Source organism: Opisthocomus hoazin, chromosome 5, assembly GCF_030867145.1.
Source record: "Opisthocomus hoazin isolate bOpiHoa1 chromosome 5, bOpiHoa1.hap1, whole genome shotgun sequence".
Taxonomy (NCBI): Eukaryota; Metazoa; Chordata; class Aves; order Opisthocomiformes; family Opisthocomidae; genus Opisthocomus; species Opisthocomus hoazin.
In genome coordinates, this window is record NC_134418.1 from 35,005,325 (window position 1) to 35,026,157 (window position 20,833).

At 38.8% G+C, this 20,833-nt stretch overlaps 1 protein-coding gene across 2 annotated transcripts in view; it reads right to left on the reverse strand.

Annotated features, from left to right (window-relative positions):
* Window positions 1-20,833, reverse strand: part of TRPC3 (transient receptor potential cation channel subfamily C member 3) — a 47,180-nt gene that overhangs the window by 20,550 nt on the left and 5,797 nt on the right. For both annotated transcript variants that reach the window (XM_075420924.1, XM_075420925.1), the window contains exons 2-3: window positions 15,969-16,740; window positions 4,662-4,847 (exon numbers count right to left, since the gene is read on the reverse strand). In XM_075420924.1, the coding sequence (XP_075277039.1) occupies window positions 4,662-4,847; window positions 15,969-16,740 (958 nt within the window). The remainder of the gene's footprint in view (window positions 1-4,661; window positions 4,848-15,968; window positions 16,741-20,833) is intronic.

Here is a 20,833-nt window from a genome sequence, read left to right on the forward strand (position 1 = left end):
CCATATCTCTTCCCTTGTCAGCCAATATAGTCACGCCATCACAGAAAGCCACTAGGTTGGTCAGGTAGGACTTGCCCTTGGTGAAGCCATGCTGGCTGTCTCAAAACACCTCCCTGTCCTCCATGTGCCTTAGCAGAGCTTCTATGAGGATCTGTTCCATGATCTTCCCAGGCACAGAGGTGTGGCTGATGGGTCGGTAGTTCCCAGGGTGCTCTTTCCTCCCGTTTAAAAATGGGCACAATGCTTCCCTTCCTTCAGTCACCAGGGACTTAGCCTGACTGTTGGGTGCTGCTACTGAAGACATATAAGCGGTGGGAGGGAAGAAGAATTCTATAGCCCCCTGTGTTCTTTGCCCATTATATTTAAATTTCTGGCTAAGTCCATTTCTAAAGTGTTACTATACTTATCATTCTTGCTATTACTATTATACCATGTCCTGTGAGACGGCCACACCACAAGAGCATGTGGGGACATCAGTTTAGCACAAGAGTAAACAGCCTAGTTATCACAGCAATTTGAAGACATCTGGTAATACACTTGTCACATTGTTTGACAATAACTAGTAAATCTGAGTAAATAATGTTAGGCAGTTTCACAAAAAGAATATGAAAACAATTCTGATAACTGATAATCTGTGTTGGATTAAGAGTGAGACTTCACTTGAGTTGCTTATACTTTCAAAAAAATTACTGTAAACATTGGATATCCATTTTATTATCCTTTGTACTCTGTGGAGATCATAATGTACTATATACACTCTTGTTTGGCAGGTCCTGCCCTCAAAACTCCATTTATATTCCAAATCTCATTAAAAAGTGCATACAGTAGTACAACAGGGCAGACTTCTTAAAAAAAAAAAAAATTTAAGTCATTGTCAATGAAAAATGAGAACCTTAAAACTCTCAAGAGGAGGAATCTGAAGCTGTTACATGAAGTTTAAAAAGGGAAGCAATCTTCATATTTTATCTACTTTGCTCTAAAACAAAAGTCCTAAAGTATTTTGGTGTGTGACTCATTAATCAGTTAGATCACATGTTAATGCAGTCTGTACCTATAGTGGAATGGCCAACAAATAAATTAAAAGATTTTAAAGGTCTTTCAAGAAATTAATATCAGCTTGAACTATGTTTGTATTCCTTTTATTAGTCTGTCACCTCTGAAGCTAGTGCACCATAAAAACTGCCAGCCTGGCCCATTTGAAAAAAAGAGACTGGGTTTTGTGTGTTTGTGCATTGACACATGCCCCCGGCCTCTTCTTTTCTTTTCTCTTTTGCATAGACGAATTTCATTCTGAACTCAGGACCATCAAGGGACAAATCCCACACTAGATTAACTGTGGCCAAAGACAAATAATTATTTCAAATTACAAAGACATTTTTAAAAAGCAGGCGTAAAATTGTAGGAAGGGGAGAGAGAAGAAACACCCGCATCATTCCTCCTATTACCAGAGGGAATGGGAAGAAACAGCAAAGGAGCTTTAAGGGAGCTCACCTAGGGCTATGAATCAGCCACGGGCCCTCTTGCATCCCATCCAGAGCTGTGTGCTGGTTTATTCCTCCTGGTCTATCAACATTTTGATCTGACACTAAGAAGAGATCTGCCTGCGCTACAATTTTCCCCAGAAAAGGGAGGACTTGGTGAAGAAGATGCCAATGGTTATGGCAAGTTCTCTGGCAGCAAGTCTAAGGGCTCTCAAGAAGCTCTCAGCAACTTAATTTAACTGTTGGCAGCTGCACAACATGCACCACTTCCAATCAGAGCAACTCCTGTCACTTCTCCCATCTGTAAAAGCTCTGAAATTCATCCTTCTCTCCAGCTCTGCTGAAATATTTGAATTTATTTATTTTGTTGGTTTTATTTTCAGCAATGGCAAACTCTTCTATGTTTTTTTCCCCCCCGTACATCTGTCTCCCCCCCAGCTTCATCTTCTCTGAGGACAATAGATTCCTATCATATGTCACCTACCAATCACATACAAAGAGAATTTTGAATTTTCTTTATTACCTGTCAATAAAAAACTTTAGTGTTTGAAAATTAAATCCTATGATTTTGCTCAAAATCTTACTGATTTCACCTGGAAATTCCATTCTGATTTTTATCTGAGCAAGAACTGCAGAACTTGGCCCAGAGTCAGCAACTTCTCTGAAATTTTGTTCGCAATCTAAAGACAGAGTTAAGATACAATACTAAAAGCACTACCTCAGCAGCAATTCAGTATACAGAGCAAGACTGCTTGTTCTAACTATTTTTTCTTGGTTTTTTAAATTCCCTTAGTGCTTCACTATTGAGGCTCCAGTTTCAGCCTGAACCTTAGCTTCAAAATCATATCCTGTTTACAAGATGGGCTACACTTTAATGCAGTACCTAGGGTATTAAGTGCAAGAGTTTAATTACTAATAGAATTCAAAAGTCTGTTTCCCTAGCAGTGAACTTCTAAGCACATTAACGCACTTGTCATATGCTTTTTCCTAGCTCTCCTCCCTCTGAAAAGGGCATACAGCTCATTAACCATTTCATGGACGTGCATTTCTGTTTGGCTGTACTAGCTGTCTTACAACAGTGAACTGACCTTAATGTAGCTGACCCAGAAGCATAGCTAGAAATACTGAAAGCTCAGAAACATAAGCCTTGTCTGCTTCCTACAGTCCAGGGTTGAAAGCATCCCATGTGGAGTTCCCACATCTGAATCTGTTCTACAGTCAGAATATCGCTATGATCTGTCACAGCTGTAATGGAGCCAATCCCAGCATCAAAGGACCACCATTGCAGAGACATTTCCTGGCTCAATCCTTGTCATGCACCCTGTAATGGCCATGTACAGGGAACAGCACATACAGTACAGGGAACAGCACAGGTATGAATATGCTAACAACTCTGCATCATCTATTTATATCCTTCCATCAAGATCATTAGTCTTGTAGGTGCTGAACTGTATTTGTCACAAATTGGAGTCAAAATCTTGAATTTATCTGCAAATAATTAATCTCTTGCAAGAGAACAAGTTTGCCTCATGGAATTGTCTTTTTTGCACTATGTAGGTTTTTGTTGTTTTTAACAGACCTGTGCAGCCCTTTGCTCAGAAATTGATTTCATCAGTGACAATGACCTCTTAGAAGAAAACCACAGTTTTCTCCAAGAAGGCCGAGACACAAGTCTCAGCACAGGTTTGGTGAAAGTAATATGCAACAGCACAGAGAATTCCTATGTTATCTAGATATGATGACATGCTTATTTACTTTGGAAGAATTCCTATGTTATCTAGATATGATAAGATGCTTACATACTTTGAGTCTTTCCATATTCCATTCTGCATTTATCTGCTGTAGACCAATTCTGTATTAGAAACAATGATTTGCTTTTTGGGATCTGTGTTTACAATTTTTGTTAAGCATCTTTTGGAGACATAATAAACACCAATATTTCCCAGTTGTTCTGGCAGGTTGCTTACAATACATTTTATATGGCAGATTGGCTCAACAGGTGGCCCCAGAATACAGTGTTATTTATTCTGAAAGATACAAGACTTCTCGCAGAGATGATGAAACTATAATGGTTGTTAAGAATGGAAATGATGCTAACCATGTAAATAGGTAGCTGTAAATAATACATAGGCATTGCTGTATTTCTTGAGTCCTCTCGCAGTAGGACAAAGTATTAACAATTTTCTGTGCTAGGGTAGTGGGATCTTGAAGACAAAAACATAGTGGAAAACTGCTACAATAAATGGATATGCATCATGTCAAATGTGTGATACACAGCTCCATTTTTCAACACACAACATTCATTCACAAAATAACTGTTGATTAAAAATTGCTTTGAGAAAGACATCAAGTGAAAACACATTGCATTTTACAAAACGCCTATAAATACAGGTGCAAAGATGAAGAACCGAAATGAACTAACTGCCACAAATATATTCCATACATATTCAGGACTGAATTTTAAAATATTTTTTAAAGGAACACATACAGTGAATCATGTAGAATTTCTCACTGCAACCCACACAGCTGCAGAGGTGCCATTTGATTTACTGTTATTTACTGTCATATTTTAAAATAAATTTAAAAATAATATACTTAATGAAAACTTAGATGCTCTCTTTTTCTTTTTCAGAAAGACCTATGTGTTGATAGGAACACTAGTAGAAAGCTGCAAGACTTACTTCCCAGAATTTACTTTCCTGATTAAGTTACTTAAGGTAGAAAGCAAAGGTAGTAAAAAGAAATAACGAATGAACCAGTACTTTTCATCGGTTGAAACCAACACTTTCACAAATACAGCCTTCTTTTTGGATCAGATATTATCACACAGACTGGCAGGAAGACATCCTTACTTTCATCAAGTGCAAATCTGGCTCCACTGAAATCTCTTCTTTTGGCTTAATCAGGAGAAAGATCTGACCAACTGTGTATAACCGTGCTAGCACAGCTGATTTACGTTATTAAAATCTCCTGCCAGTTCTCAGCTGTGGAAAGTAGATTAAACTAAACTCCTTCACTGTAGTCCCTTTCTGCCAGCTTCTGCCTTGTGAGAATCTTGATTACACACACTATGTCTCAGTAATGCATCTGACCACTGGTGCATAACGCCTGTGGAATAATGAGATGACACTACCTACATTCCTATTACACTGTCTGAAAGCACTGGCTATGAGGGGTTACCTTTTTGACTTCATACTTAATGGCCAGCTTCACACGGCTCAGCGATGCTCTGTGTCTCTGTGCTTCAACTGGCTCAGAATTCAAATCCCCATTCAGAATGGCCTCCACTTCTTCCGAGTCTCGGCAGAGATCAAGAACACCAACCACAAAATCCTTGCACTGCATAGACAGCTTGCGATAGTCATTCTGAAACAGAAGGGTTAGAGAAAATGGCCCATGACAAACACGCTTAAGAGTCAACAGCAAGGAAAAAAGAACCTGTACAAGTTGCTAAAAATTAACAGTGTGTGACTTTTATACAGTATGACAAGTTAAGAGTGTATCAGATATTACAGAGCTCTTGTATAGCTCAATCATTTCTTCTCCACACAAGGTAGCCACTTCAACAGAAGATGATGACAGCTGTTTAACAGCGCATGAGAACATTACAGAACAGCATGATAGAAGTAACCCAGATAGGCAGCAAGGGGAAGTTCAACGGACATATAAGAATTGCACAAACAAACCAGGACCAGAACTCTTGAAATACTAACCTCACCCTCGCAAAAACTTTGCAGACAATTAATGAAGTAATTCTTACAAGGTTGTCTCCCAGGCTATGAATATATTTCTGCTCTTTCTACACTGCTGAAAAGGTTGCTTGCTCTTCACTTTGATGTATACTGTATTTACCTTCCCCCTCTTTTTCGCCCCCCCCCTGCTTCCCACTTACCCTTGGAACACTTCACACCCAACAATGTGTACAGTGGGTTACAAAGTAACTGCATAGAATAACTGTGTCATGAACACGGACATCAGTGTTGTGGGAAAAATACCTCAAATTTACTGTATAGGCAACACAGAAACCAGCTCCTTCAAAGGACAGTTCAAAGATACTCGGCTCCTGAGCCATTCTCTAAGAGATGACCTTTCCACTGACAACACAGCTGAACTTCACAAAGATGTTTCTGAAAATCTCCACCCTTTTATTTAAGAGGTCTGTCCACCTTTCCCTTCCTCCACCTCTCCACTTCCTTGTCTGTATCTCTCACAAACCATTTCTTTTCCAAAAATGGTCTATTACTTTAATCTCAGTCTTGCTTGTTCTCCCTCCATCAGCTTTCCCTTCCATTACAGCTGGAGTCAACGGCTCTGCTTGCGTTATGTTCTGAAAGTACATAAAGCCAACATTTGTTTTCTGTTCTTAAAAACATCCCCCCTCCTTCTATTCAGATTATTTCCAGAACCTAATCTTTTAGTAAAGCATTTCTTTTTCTCTCTCACTACTTCCATTCTTGCACAGTATGAATGGCCATTTCCAGACTTGTAGCTTATTGACTATAGCTATGAAGTCTTACTGTGTCACGTAGAAAAAAACAACTACTTTTTGCTGGTCTTTACTCTTTCTGTCTTTCCTCAGCCTCCTTCAATGCTTTGGGACTGTGTCCAGAGTTATGCCCATGTGCTGTGATCCTTTCTGTGCAGCTATTAAACTACTGCATCTAGGGTGCACTGGTGCTGCTTTTCGCTGTGTTCATACCTCATGTCTGGCACGCTGCTCACAAGTTTCATGCTCTTCATCCTTACTCTTTTTTTGCTGCCTCCCTAAAAGCAAGCTCATGTCTATCTTTTAGGTGCTACCTTCAAACTTCTCAGCTGCTTGCGTATGTCAACATCACAAAGATTTCCATCTATCTAATCAGCTCTCTTCTGATGTAAGATTTGCGGCTACATTTCAAAAATTTAAGATAACTCTGTGAAGCATGCTCATGAGAATCTTGCACTTTTGTTTATGCTTGTATATGTCTTCCACCACCTCTGTGACACTACCTATAAGCTCTTATCTGTTATCTACTTCAGTAGAAACCTTGGTCTTCCTTTATGTGTCCATGTCCTCTCAGCTAGGTCTCTAGGACTTCTTCACCTGAGATGCAGCCTCTGTTTTCCTCACATAAAGCTATAGTTGGAGGAGGAAACTTGACCGAACCTGCCAATTTTACCTTGTAAAGTGTTTCAGTGCCCACCTGAAAACAGCATAGCCTTCTTTTTCAATTACTCCACAGCTTTTCTTCATTTTTTTCCCCCATCAGGCCATCAAAAGACTAGTCTGAGTCTTCTGTCTCTTCATTTTTGCATGTATACCGCTCATTTTCAGACACCACCTTTTTTAAATCACTTTTTGGGGGTACCAATTTTTCCTTTGTGGTTCCTGCCTTCTCAAAAATGTTTCTTTACTGCTTCTGCCCTCATAATTTTCTCATTTAATCTCAATTTTTTTTCCTGAAACCCTCACTTTCCCCCCCTTGCCTAAGTAACTTTTACCTCCTTGTACTGCTAGTTTTGTTAAATTTTAAATTTAGCATCTGTAGAATGGGATACAGACTCTAACATGCTCTCAGTAGTTTCAAGTTATTTTGGGAAAAGATGGGAAAAGAGGCTGCACAGGATAATTGCAAGAATCAACTATCAATCCCATAGCTCAGATTCAGATAGGAATCAAAATGAAACATTACTGGAGACAAACAAATATTACAAGGAATTGTGTTACTATGGAAGACTAACATCCCAGATACAGCCTTGGAAACAACCAATCCTAATCATAGACCTAAACAGGACCCAGTTGTTTCCTTTGGTCATAGATGACAAATTCAGTTGTCAGTAAACCAACAGGATGTAAGGCTATTTCAGATTTGGTTTTGGTAACCAAGGAGAAGAGTACAGAACAGCGAATTATAAAAATAATACTGGGATGTGTGATTAAATTCAGTGAAAGGATAAGCAAGCATATGTATGACTAAGATTTAGGACCTTAAGAAGGCAAAGTCCTATAAGAAAGCTAGTCAAGGGAGTGAAACGTACTTAGAAACACTGAAGTCCAAATGCAGAGAAGGCTTTTAAGTAGAAGATGTGAAAGTGATTAGACATCAGATCCTACAAAAATAAAAACCTTGCAGAGGAAGATTCCAGAACGGTGGCAAGAGCAACAGGCTTAAAGACACAAGGGAACAGTCTTTCTTGACAATCTAGTCAAGAAAGACAGGAAAGAAAGTTTCATCATATAGGCCAAGAACTATACCTGTAAATATAGGTCAGGCTTGTAAAGGATATTAAGCAATGCACAAAGAGGTAAGACGACGTAAAAAGAAGACGGGGATTTTCTTCAGTGAAGATAAAGTAGACACTAAAGACAGCTCTAGTAAAACCAAAAACAGTATTATGCATTCAGTTTACTGAAGTCCTCTATTCTTAACACTGTTTATATTGGGTTCACAACAGAATTATTATGTATCTATGAGAACTTGAACACTCTCCCCTAGATTTCCAATTTCAAGCAAGAGTTGCTTACACATTTCACTACAGCTGAAAAAAGGCATTTACGGAGATGGCTGAGCAAAAATCACAATAATCATCAGATACAGCATAATATTAATTCAACAAAAATAAGACTGCAATCAATTTTTCTTTATAAAGTAACTGTAAATCCGCTATTTGCAGGGCATGGCAGGATATATTAACTTCACTGACTTCAGTAGTAGTACTATATAGCTAAAAGAGAAACTACATTCTTCCTCACCTGAATTTGCGGGGACATGTAACTTTACAAGAAAAAAAGAAGTCTTTGTTTTAGCCTTATTTCTATCTATCCTGTGCTCAAAGGTGACTTCTCATTAAGGTTTAATGAAGTTTAACTTAGATGGCCTTGTATTATTCAAGTGTTTTATGACATACCACAACCCAAATTTTGTCCTTGCATGAATGAACATGGGCTGCCCAGGTGAGGGGAGTGGCTTCACTTACAAGGTCTTTTCTCATTCCTTTACTAACTGTGAAGAAAAAGAAGGAGAAATACTTCTAATAGTTAGGAAATATGAATAGTTACTCTTGCTAAAGTTTCGCTCCATTTTCTTTACCATTTAACTATTCTCTTTTTCCTTAAAATAAACCAGAAATTTAATACCAAAAGTTACATTACTAAGTTACTTCTCTAACTACTTCCAGCATAAAAGCCAGGAAAATCTAATTTTGTTTCCTTGTGTTTGAGCTATAACCAAGTCTCACACACATGCAAGTAGACAAATGCAGCCTAGCACTGGGGTCATAGGATATAAACATTCAAGTAAGTTCCTGCTATAGTCACACACACAGTTTAAAAAAATCAATTAACATAGTTTCTCAATTAGCATAAACTAAGAAAAAGAATACATTTTCACCAGCAGTTACAATTGCAAAATATTGCCTACAAATGGCAAAGTGGTGTAAACTCACCTTACTTTGGCAAAAAGGGGACAAATTGTGATCGCAGTAATATCACATGGAGACTGCTATTTCAATAGACTACAGACTGTTTCATTTCACCGTTCTCTTGTGAGTGGAGACGCATCCCTACGAGTGTGTCAGAGCTCTTGACTGATCCTGGTAGAGGGTGCAAAGCTCCTGCCCTCACAGCTCACACTGTATTAACTGGCATGCCAAAAAATACACCCATCCACTCTGTAAATAGCCCTGCCAGTTCCTGAAGGACAGGCTGCTTTGCATGGACTATTTGCCTACTACACAAGTTAGCTACATTTCTACTGAAAAATTAACAGTGCTACATGTTTCTTGATAATAAAAGTTCTTGCTTATAAAAGTTAAGCTTATTGCCAGATAAGATTAAAGATATGATGGATTAAGTTTTATTCTGTCAAATTTAAGGATTAAATACAGGCTACATTACTTACAAATGCCGTTACAAATACTGAAAACCAGTTGTGCATTGTTAATATCTGACTCAGGCTTTGAATCTTACACTAGGAAAACATGTCAGATTTCCCTCACCAGGTCTTTACTTACTTATGTATTAGCAAATAAAATTTATCTCAGTCTATTTGACTGCTTTACGGGATTAAACAGACAAACATTACCCACATTGTAACCACGGGACCCAATTCTCAAAGAATCTTCTACCTCTACGGTGTTGCGTGAATAGCAAAAACCAGAATCTGTGGTCTCAGTCACCTACATACACTTCTGCTTACTCTTGAGAAGATACAGATGAAGCCACCACATCACTCCTCTCTTCCCTGTCCTAAACAAGAACCAGAACTCCTCGTGTGAAGCATCCATGTTTGAATAGCACTGCTACATACTGTGCAAGTTGCCAATTCATTAATGTGAAGCTACTCTTCATTGGAACACCAGAGTCAGGCACCAATAGACCTGCTTATACAGTGGGGTTCTTCGCCTGGTTTTCACCATGACACAGGGACTCTGCTTCCTTGATCAACAAAGTGCTGCTTCTGTTAATTTACAGCCTAACTCAGCTGGCTTTACTAGCTGTGTCATCTTAAATGATACCTCTCTCAAAAGAAGAAAAAAAAAATGGTTACACAGACATCTTTGTAACATCAAAAATATCAGCCTGTATTCTGCATTTCACAGATACCATAGCTGACACCAGTATGTAATGGACAACTGATGACTGGAATTGCAGAACTGTGTCTCGCCAGCAGTTTCGGAGGACTCTGGCACACATCACTGGCTGGATCTGAGCCTGACCAAATCTGCATATTCTGTTCTCACTCGTAATGTTAAAGACTACCTTGTGAGTTCACCTAGAATTTTTACAAAGAACATATCAATCTGCATGCAAAGAATGAAGCATATGAACAAAAATCTTCAGCTGATTTCACCCATAAAATGCTTAACTATTCCAAAGAAAATTTACACTGAGCAGTTACATGCAGTCAAACAAAATGTATAACCTGGTTTCTATTATGAGAGTCACATTGCTGTAAGCACCACCAACTGTGGCTATGCAAAACCACATAGCTAGTTCACACATGTTATATGCAATCAAAGATTTATGTTGAGTATTATGTATTAAATGGCCATTTTGAGATCACATACATAGTCGGTTTGCATATTTAACCACAGGAACTGTATATGCAAATCAAGCACATAATTGCACTAATGATTATGGATCTGGGCCCTGTCCTTTTAAAAGTTGGACCTAAATGTAGATCAAGCTTGAACACTCTTTGTTAGTTCAGCTGAGATAACACTATGTAAATTTACTTGGAACAGTGACAGATTCCGCTTTCAGATGCACGTCCACATCTTCTGTTGGTTTCAGTATGAGCTTTTAGCAAAATTTTGAACAGGGATTTATCCTATATAAAGCAGGACTACAATCTTTTTGATCCTTGTTATTATGGAGCAAATTCTGACATGTTATCAGCTCGCACAATTTCCACTGGGAGAACTGAGCTTGCTCACACAGGACAATATTTAGCTAGTATACAGAGACTATCGTGGCTTTCTAGCTACCTTGTCCTGTTTTTTTTCTATGGTGACTCCAAAGAAAAGTTCCATCAGCTGTTCTGACTGCTAGAAATTCTCCCATCACTGTGCAGTAAGAGTTTTAAAGTTCTCAGGGAGGAGGGTAATAAAGATCAATTAACTTTAGTAACCCACAGCAGCCACAGTGGCCAGGGTCTGCTAAAAATAGAAGAAAAAGGAAACAGAAAAATTTGGCATATTTGTCTTGCAAAGTGTTTTGTGGTGCTACTGGGATTGGAAAATCTGATTCTCCAGCTATGGTAATGAACACTTTTTTACATTAAGACAATATACAGTTTCAGACTGAGCTTTCCTAGCCAGTCTATCAGGTACAAAGCACTACACCTTGGAGATTTCTAACCATTCATAGAGACAGATGCCTGTAGAATGCCACTCCGTAACTTTTTCTAACTTAACAGGTTCTGTCCTTTTCAACAAAAGAAAGGAATTGAATCAGCAGATTTGGTACACTTTGAAAACACTTTCTGAGCAGGCACATTGGTTATAAAAGCCCTTATAAACATCAAAACTGGTGAAGAAGACCAGAGTGAAGCAGAATTCTGGTTTTGCATCTTAGACACAGACCTTCATCAACAGTGCTGCTTTCTTTCTAATTGTTTCTACAACATATAGCACACCCCTGAAAACTCGACAGGAGAGAATCTAATCAGCTGCTTTAAGAGACTGAAATTTGGTGTGATAGCAGTAGGTATGGAAGAAGAAAGTTTTTTTTTTATGATTTGGTAGCAGTCTTGATTCAGATAAAACAAATTGAAATCTCTGACTTCATCTGAAATCCAGCTGTCAATCCCCAGAATGGGGACTAGGATCACCCAGGAAGGTAAGATATACACCATAGTTCCTGCCCTGGCTACAGGGATGATATGCTGCTATACTGGCCACTAAAATGATGTCTTGCTGCTTTGACAGCCAGGCACTGATAATCGCTGCTGTTCCTTTAGCTGGTTTCCAGACCTAAAGAGGAGTCACCAGCATGTTAAGACAGGCCAGCCATGCTTTACCAGGATTAGAAAATGCAATAAAAAATCTAAGGGGAGGAAGATGGAGAGGGAAAAAATAAGTAAAGAAAATTAGGCAAGCACTGATAAGGGAGACAAGAAAAAAGGAAATCCAAAGAGGGAACTGAATAGAAGAAAACAGAGGAAGACGACAAGTGGATGCAAACAACAAAAAGAGGTAACAGTGTCAAGAAGAAACTACAATAAAAGAGATGAAGAAGAGCAAAAGGAGCAACAGGAGCTTGGAACAAGGATTTCACAAAGGAGTAGGAAGTAAGGAAGCTTGAAGACAAAAGAATTAGAGTGAAATTTTCAGGGCTCCAGTTTCCCCATCTATTTTTACTCATTTTCAGCTACATGTCTTGTATCTTCCAAGAAAAATAAGGGTTCACTGGTTTCTTTGAATCCTTTCTCCTTACTTCTGAAGGGGGGGAAAAAAAAAAGTGTAGTTAATAATATTTTTTAAAATTCACAGGGAACTGACTGTCATGAATTAATGTCCTAAGCCATCTTACCACATTTCTAATACCCTCATGCGAACTCTGGTTTGCACATAAACATGACAAATTGTTAGTGTAAACCGTATGTGATAGAGGCAGACTGGACTTTGCATATGCAAAAGATGTAAGGTTCATTGTAGCAAGCATTTACTAGGAAGATTTGCCCTCTAGCATTTTTAAACAGGTTCACCCTATATTCTTTCTCTCTAGGAAAAACACCAAGAAAAGTATTTTTTTATGAGTGCTCCACATCCACAAGTGCATTGCTGTGAGCATGCACAGGAAATGCTATGGGCCTTAATGTACCATAGATACTAAGAATAATCATTAATACCATCAGAAGTCCCTTTAAACAGACATCCATTTTCTATGGGAGATGAACTATTTTGTCCAGTTTTCTTTACCTTGAAACAATTCTGCTCAGTGTTGTGCTATAGACTGAATTTTGTTGGAATACTTCAGCATTTCCAGTGACGATCCTAAAGGAGAGCGCACCAGATATCTATCAGTCATTCTGCCTCACAGGGAGTGCAAATGTTGGACTAGAAGCCTTCTCCTCTGGGACATGACAAAGCACACAGTTATTAGCAAAACACATTCCGATGGCATACCTACAGAAAAGAAAGCACTGAACAGACAGGGACAAATTGGACTTGCATCAAATGCAGCAAGCTCTCACAATGGACTTCTGTAAGACACGTAAGCGGTTTGCTTTCTCCTGGATCTGTCTCTACAGCTCAGTGCAGCATCTCGTATTACAGCCGTGCCATGAGCAGCCCCATCACACCTGCCCACAGCCCCAGTGGAATACAGTGTCTTCTCATCAGCTGTGCAATTTCAGCCCTTCCTGAACTTGGTTTAATGATGATGCTAAAAAATTCCTTGTCTCTTCTTTTTCCTCCTCCCTCCCTCCCTTTTCCACTACCTGTTCTCCCCAGGAAGGGCAGCCAACCATCGATGCCAGAGGAAAACAAGCAAGTCTCCTACCAAGCTTGGTAGAAACAGAAAAAACTCCCTGAGACACATAAGAATCAGAAGGAAAAGAGATAGATGTGAGGTCAATGAGGAGAATAATTATTTCACTGGAATGTCTGGACTTCAGTGAGACGCTGCAATTTCCATGCTAGCAAGGAGCCAGGAACAATTTCTACTGTAGGTGCCAAAACTGAATTACCTTATACACCTGGCAAGGTTAGCAGACGTGTAAGTGCTATCCAAAAAAAGTTAAATCTGTGAAAATAGTGGATTTCTTGCGTTCTTAGGCATCCCAAAATACCAATAAATAGAGGCTAAACAGTTGAGAAAAAGAAAAGAAAAAAGAAAAAATTGAAAACCAGAATATTTTATTTTGTGACAATTTCATATTTTAAAAACTGAAGTAGTTTTTTTAAATTCTGTTTTGAAATGAGAAGTCCAGCCAAAAAATATTGCTTTTTCTCCTCCAAAATTTTAAGCTATTGCTTTTCTGATAAAATTTGTAATCATGGTACTAGTAGCTATGATACAGGATCTTCCCCTGAATTTGTATTTTTACTGAATTTTTTCTATTCAGATCTAATCATCTACATCCTTCCCTTATAAAATCATGATATAGCTTCCTTAATTTAGCTTTTGGTGGCAGAGACTGTATTTTGGGTTCCTAGGGAGTTGCATAACACTGAAATTGAGTCCCTAAACCCACCAGTTTTTTCTGAACACAGGTATAATAACAAAATTTGTATGCAATATCACAAAGAAAAAGATGGATGGTAGAGTTTCTGAGGTGCCAACACAGAAGAAAAGCTCTCTTTAAGAAACTGCAGGGGGTGAGGGGGAGAAAGAGAGAAAAAAAAGAAAAAAGGTTTGTATCCACAACCACCGAAGAGTTATTCAGAAAACCCATAAATCTCTGTCTTGGGCACACAGTTCTGGAGACCCTGTGGCTCTCAGGCTGTTGGCCTAGTTGAAAAGAAATCAGTGATAAACAGGACTGAGTTATACACATCAGAGATTTAACCTTTTATAATGGTCTCTAAATGAGGCACATAACTGTAATTCACTGTGTGAAGCACACATGCCAACAGGCTCTGCGCATATGATAAAATTCTCTAATTCTTCAATTTTATGTTCACAAAGAGCTTTCCCAGTTCAGTACTTTTTCAGCAGAGGAAAAATCAAAATCTGACATTTTTCCTGTACTCCTGAATAAATACATTGAGGAAGTACTCAATCCATTTGTCAAATGACACAATACACAGCATGATATGAGGGGCTTCCTTCAGCAAAGGAAAGAGAAGAGAGGTTTAAGCTGACTTTTACACTTTATTAGTGTGTGACATAATACATGAATCCTTCTGAGACTGAAACCTAATTTTTAAATTATATTTTTACTCACTCTGCTTATCTGGAGCTATTCCTTCTCAGGAGTCTAAAACTGTTTCTTCCTCTTCTGGTAAAGTCACTTTATTAATTTCTGCCTGCATTTCTTCAGGTTGTTGCATATTTCTTCTGAGTACTCTACGGTGTTAACAATGCTTGCTGTTGTTTGAAAAGGTTAATGCACCTTTTGCCTCTCTCAGATCATTTATGAAGATATTAAACAAACAAGTGGTACCCAGCACTGACCCTGCAGAACCCCATTAAATTTTTTGCTAGAACTAGATACAATGTTGTTACTATCACTACTCACCAACAACAATCTCTCATTCCCCAAGCTGGGCTTTCCTTATTACATGGAGTCTCCTGGGTATTGATTTTTGTTTGGGGGGTTTGGGGGGGGGAGGTCTCAAGGGGTAAGGTAGGCATTACCATACTTTCCCAGGTATTCAACAGAACTGCAAAATCACGAGAAAAAAAAAAAAGCACTGAGCAACAGTTAACTAAGTGATTAATTGTCTGATGGAGAAGCTGAAATATATAGAAACGTCAGGGCATTGACATAATAAACCAGACACAGCTCACAAACAGGTAACAGAATCTATGTCTGTAATCAGTCTAACAACTGGTTTTGAATAAATAACATTTCTAAAAGGTGTGTAAAAAAAAAAACACTACATGTTTTTAACAATTCAGAGACATCATTCAAAATTAGCACAAAGAAAAAAGAGGGAATAAAGTCAATGCTGCAGTACGCTCAAGAAAAGCGTAACGTTTCTGCTTTCTGTACTTATAGTACACAGCATTTGTAATTGAAAAAGATCTTTGTCTGCTACAGCAACCAAAATTGTTTTCCATCTGCTGCAAGGTTATCAGAACGCACACTGTCCCCTTTTCCAATTTTCCCCATACACAGTAGATGCAAAAGCAATTTCATTTCATTAAAAATTCTTTTTTAAAGCCTTATGTATTGAAAAGTCAAAATCAAGAACAAAAGACACAACAAATATGATGAAAGCATTTGCAATTGAAAAAGTAAAGACAAAGGAAATAATGTCAAGCATCTAAGGACATCATGAAGTAGCAGCAACTTTGAAACAGTAACAAAGAGAGAAACACGAAAACACCATTACCTTGAATTCTTTTTCAATGTTGGCCAATTTGGCAAGTTCATTGCTGAGTTCTAGAGCAGTGAGTACTGGATCTTCACTGGAGAGGGACAGATAAGCCGGACTAGCCAGTCCTTTGTATGCATTTATTCTTGACCTAGAGTGACTGAAAGAATCATGCTTTTGCTTATCTGTACAGTCATTACATTTGCAGAAATAATCATGAGGTCTTTCTATCCTTGCTCCTTTCATCAATAGCATGTGCACAACTTCGTATTTTTGGCAGTGGGCAGCTAAAATTATGGGAGTAATATCTGGAGAAAAGCGGGTACCGTCTTCATCATAGGAATAAAAATCATCATCCTGGAGCTCCTGCTCACAAGGGCTCAGAGTCAGTCGCTTATTTACTGAAAACCCAGGATGATTCAAAATTGCTTCCACTATCCTAATGTAGCCCTTGCTGATTGCAAGCAGCAGGGCATCTCCAATCCGTGCCAAGTTCTCTTTTTTTAACAGAAGTTCTGTCACTTCCAAATGTTCATTCCCTACAGCAAGCTGCAAGGCGTTTTGGCCCATGTAGTCAACACAGTTGACATTCAGTGTTTTTGACTCCTCCAGCATTTTGCGCACCACAGGTATGTTCCCGTACTCTGCCGCATCTAGAAAGCGCTCTTCTTCAGCCGTCAGACTAGTGCCCCTGTTGTTGAACATGAATGCGGGGCCTCTAATGGCCTGTCGCCTTCCCTTTTCCCTCATCATAGTCATACGTCTCAGAGATGGACTTTCTTCAACGTACCTAACGAGAAAACAGAATGGTAACAGAATTTCATTGTGTTGGTTATTTGTAGCTTCCACCTCTCCTGTGGATACAGAAATAATGGCTTATTGTTATAAGTCATTGTCCCTTGTCATTTGCCCATCTAGTGACAAGAAATATTCTTTATTGCGATCATTCTGCCTTCATGCTTGCTCGTCTGCAGTCTAAAGGTACTTACAGGCTCAATGCCACAGGCCATTTCTGTTTTGTAAGCATGGCCAAAATTTTTTTTTTTTTTACTTTATGTAAGACATCACTTCTCTTCAGAAATCCTTCCCAACTCACTTCAGTACATATATAAAATGAAAACACATCTACTATACTACTTTCAGTAGTAATTAATACTATCCACAACAGGCATTCAAGCTGATGGTTTAAGGAAGGCAATATTTATGCTTACCATATTGTAGTTCACAGAAATGAGAGGTGAAAACAAGTTTTCTTCCTGATGTCTTGCCAAGCAATACACAGTGAAGCCTGATCTCATGCCTTCTAGTGTTACTACCAGAAATGTTAACCAAATCTGGAAGATTCTACTCACAAGTTCATTTGGTCAAATTATAAGTCTTTGAAAAACATCAGTTCATACATGTTCAACAGACTTTCTGGATGCTAGTAACTAAACTGTTCACAGATTCCAGACAGCAGGCATGATCCACTGGGTCAGCTGGGATCAGCTCTTACTCCAGCTGGACTTCCACAATGCTGTGGGTTATATGTTGGGCCTATTTCTATTACACATCTTACCATTCCAGAAGCTGGAGGGAAGAAGTTGTCTAACGTCATTACAAGAGTACATTTATATATTTAAAAGCCCTCATGCGTTCTTGGGAAAGCCAAAGAGCTATTGAATTAAAATGAAAATTGGGATGCCAGGCTGCACTGAAAAAGGAGACCTAGGTTTAGGAAAGCGAGGTTGTTTAGGAAACGGAATTAAGACCCAGGGAAGCTGTGAACTCCCCTCAAAAACTTGTTGCAAAATCAGAAAGAGGGAGAAAAGGGAACAGGAGAAAAGAAAGGGTGAGCAAGCTAATTCAGAAAACACAGAAACCAGAATTATGAACCAGTGAAGACAGTGGCTGAGAGCAGTGGGGAGCCCACAGGAATGGGCTGAGGGAACAGACAGATCAGATGCTGAGCTGGATCTAGCCAGGTAAGGAAACTAGAGAGGGGAGAGGCAGTTCAGAGAAGCGAGACTAGGAGTTGCAAAGAAAACGGACCCAAGACGAAAGGCTGAGGAGCAGACGCTACCTAGCTGGAGAAAACAGCAGGAAACAACTGCCTGGCGAGGTCTGAAACAACAGAACAGATGGGATCGGGCTAAAGTGGTCACAGCCGGGGGAAGAACAGAAGTATTTACACCTGCCAGAGCAGAGCCCAAAGGCCTGAAAAGGTACTTGGAATACTGTAACCTTCCTTCAATATTCTCTGCAAATAAATATGAAACTGATCAGCAATCTCCCTTTCCTTTCTAGTCCAGCTCAATATTGAGAAAGACAGCCTCCAGCTGCTATCAGTTAATCCATTAGCTCAAGGGATAGCGATCACTTGAGCTGATTTGATGGGCACAGAGACACCACTGCAGCTGATAAACAATATATAAGTTAATAGAGGGTGTGCTTTGAATACATATAACACTATATACGCTACATAGAGACAAACAGGCCGTATAAATTTCAAATTTGGTCCTTAAGTCCTATGTACCTCTGATCCTCATCTATAAAAAAAAGGACAGTTGGCTCTCATCTTACAGGAGCTTTGTGAAAACTAACTTATTCACTTTGGTGAAAAACTCAGATACAAGAGTAAAAGGCCAGACATAAAAACTGAAGAGGAAATTACTCCTTCTACCCTCAGTGCAAAAGCCAGGAGATGTGCATTAGGAGAGATGTGGGTCACAGAATGAATGCTGAGGGCAAAACTAAATATGAAACACCATTTTCCAAGCAAACCCCATCAGTCCGTGAAAGGACAGAACCAAGTGAAAGATGGCACACATGCCTTTGATCCACAGAAAGACTGCGCATGTAAGTGAACAGAGTGGAACCTGCGTGGGCAGCTTTAAAAGCTACGTATCCTAATTGCTGCAGGTTCATATCCACAACGTGAGCAACATTCTTCTAAATGCAGTCTTTTTTACTTTTTGTGTGATCTTTCAACAGTGAGCTTAGCTGTATTACGACAGCACAAAATATGTCTGTTGACTTCACTGGATTTCCCCATATGCAGCAATGTCAGCCCTGACAGTTTTCATTGGGCATAACTACTTACATTCAGGATATAAGAATATGTCTGGCCTTCCAGCTATCTGCATCCGTTGTAATATATTCAGCAAACCACAAAAATCTTAATCACTTTATCATAGCTACAAATATCCTAAAAGCTAGTCTATGTTTTCAACATTTCAGGTAACACAAATGGGCAGTTCCATTGCAGACCAAGTGAAGAGACTGTAGCACTCATTGCCAAGGCTCCTGGGATGAAGCGTTTGATCCTTTTACATTTCATGCATGGCTGGTATTTCTGGACTACCAGAAATGACCTGGGTGGCACTGCAGCATAAGCAATGCTAACTAGTATTTACTTTTTTCAAATATGTGCCAAAACTGCTTTGCCACACATGACAGGATACATTCTTTTTCACTCCTGTATCACTTTAAGTCTATGAAAAAGGCTGCATAACAGAGAAGATTTGTGACTCTCTGTTAAACACACAGAACTGATTTAATGTCTTCAAGATCAGGCAGATTTCACATGAGGGAGTACTCAGAAATAAAGATTTGAGCCCAGAGTGCACATGTGAACTGCCACAGTATGCTACTACCTTATTCCCCAACAAAGTCAGAAGTAAAATCAGAAATAATCGTCTTCTCACAGTTACCTTTTAAACAAGATCTGATTGTCGGCTATGCTGTTACACCTCTATTCTTCCTCCGCATCTAAAAACATACAGCTACAGAAATGTTATTGTTTACTGTAATGCTAAAAAGAAAAAAATATGTATACTAAAAAAGTAAAACAGAGAAGATTGACTCATGCTGACTTCTTGATTTAAGAAGATTCTAAATTGCCACCATGAATCTCATTTATCTTTAACTACATAACAATACATTTTCCCTTATTTATTCAGTGCAATTTTTCAGAATATTTTTGAAATATGACAAATATTTTCTGTTCTATCTTTCTTTCAAAACCCACTGACTGATTGAAGTGACTCATCTGACTTATGTAAAGACACATATCCTTCCAAAGGTGTAGCATTAGAATATCTTCCCAATAAGGAAGATACCCTTAGCTATAAATCTTGTGAAGAAATTATGTATTTGAAGTGACTACAGTATGTTCTCAAAATAGAGATGAAGGTTTCTTGGCATTTTAATGATTGTCAAGATTGTTAAGATTGTCAAGACCCCCTGAAAAAAGTAAAAACAAAAAATCTTGTACAGCACCACACAGCCAGAAGACTGCTAGGTTCAGCCATACCTCCCTCCTCTCTTCTTCCCCTCTTTCCTCAGCAAATTCAAAGATCTTGAAGCCAGCACAGCTCTGGTCAGACTACTGCATGCAAGAAGCATCAGGTACAAGGTCTCCTATTCCATTTTCTGCTGTTCTGTTCTTACATCTAATATTTTTAAGCTATCCCAAAGCATGAAGAAAATGGTTAAAATTTTAGTTTTAACTATTTAACTGTTTTCAGCACATTTTACATGTAGTATTTGCCAACTGCAGTAATCAAAACAACAAAAAAGTCACATCTCTAAATATCATTAGACTGGCGTAAAAATATGATTAAAATAGAACTAAGTGTGCATTAATTATTTGTGTTCTATTTCCTAAAGCCTTTAAAGTTCATATTCTCAACCCTGTCTCTGTGAGGAGCTGACAAAAGAGGGAAGGAGAGATGGAAACCACGAAGCTCCTTTTCCCAACTGTTCCAGATAGTTGAAAGAACACAAAAAAAAAAAAATCTGTAGAACGCATGGCACAAACCCCACAAGAACATGAAGCAAGAGAAATGCCCAATTATTTTAAGTATTGCAGCCTTTCAGTACTCGAAAGAAAGATGGGGACA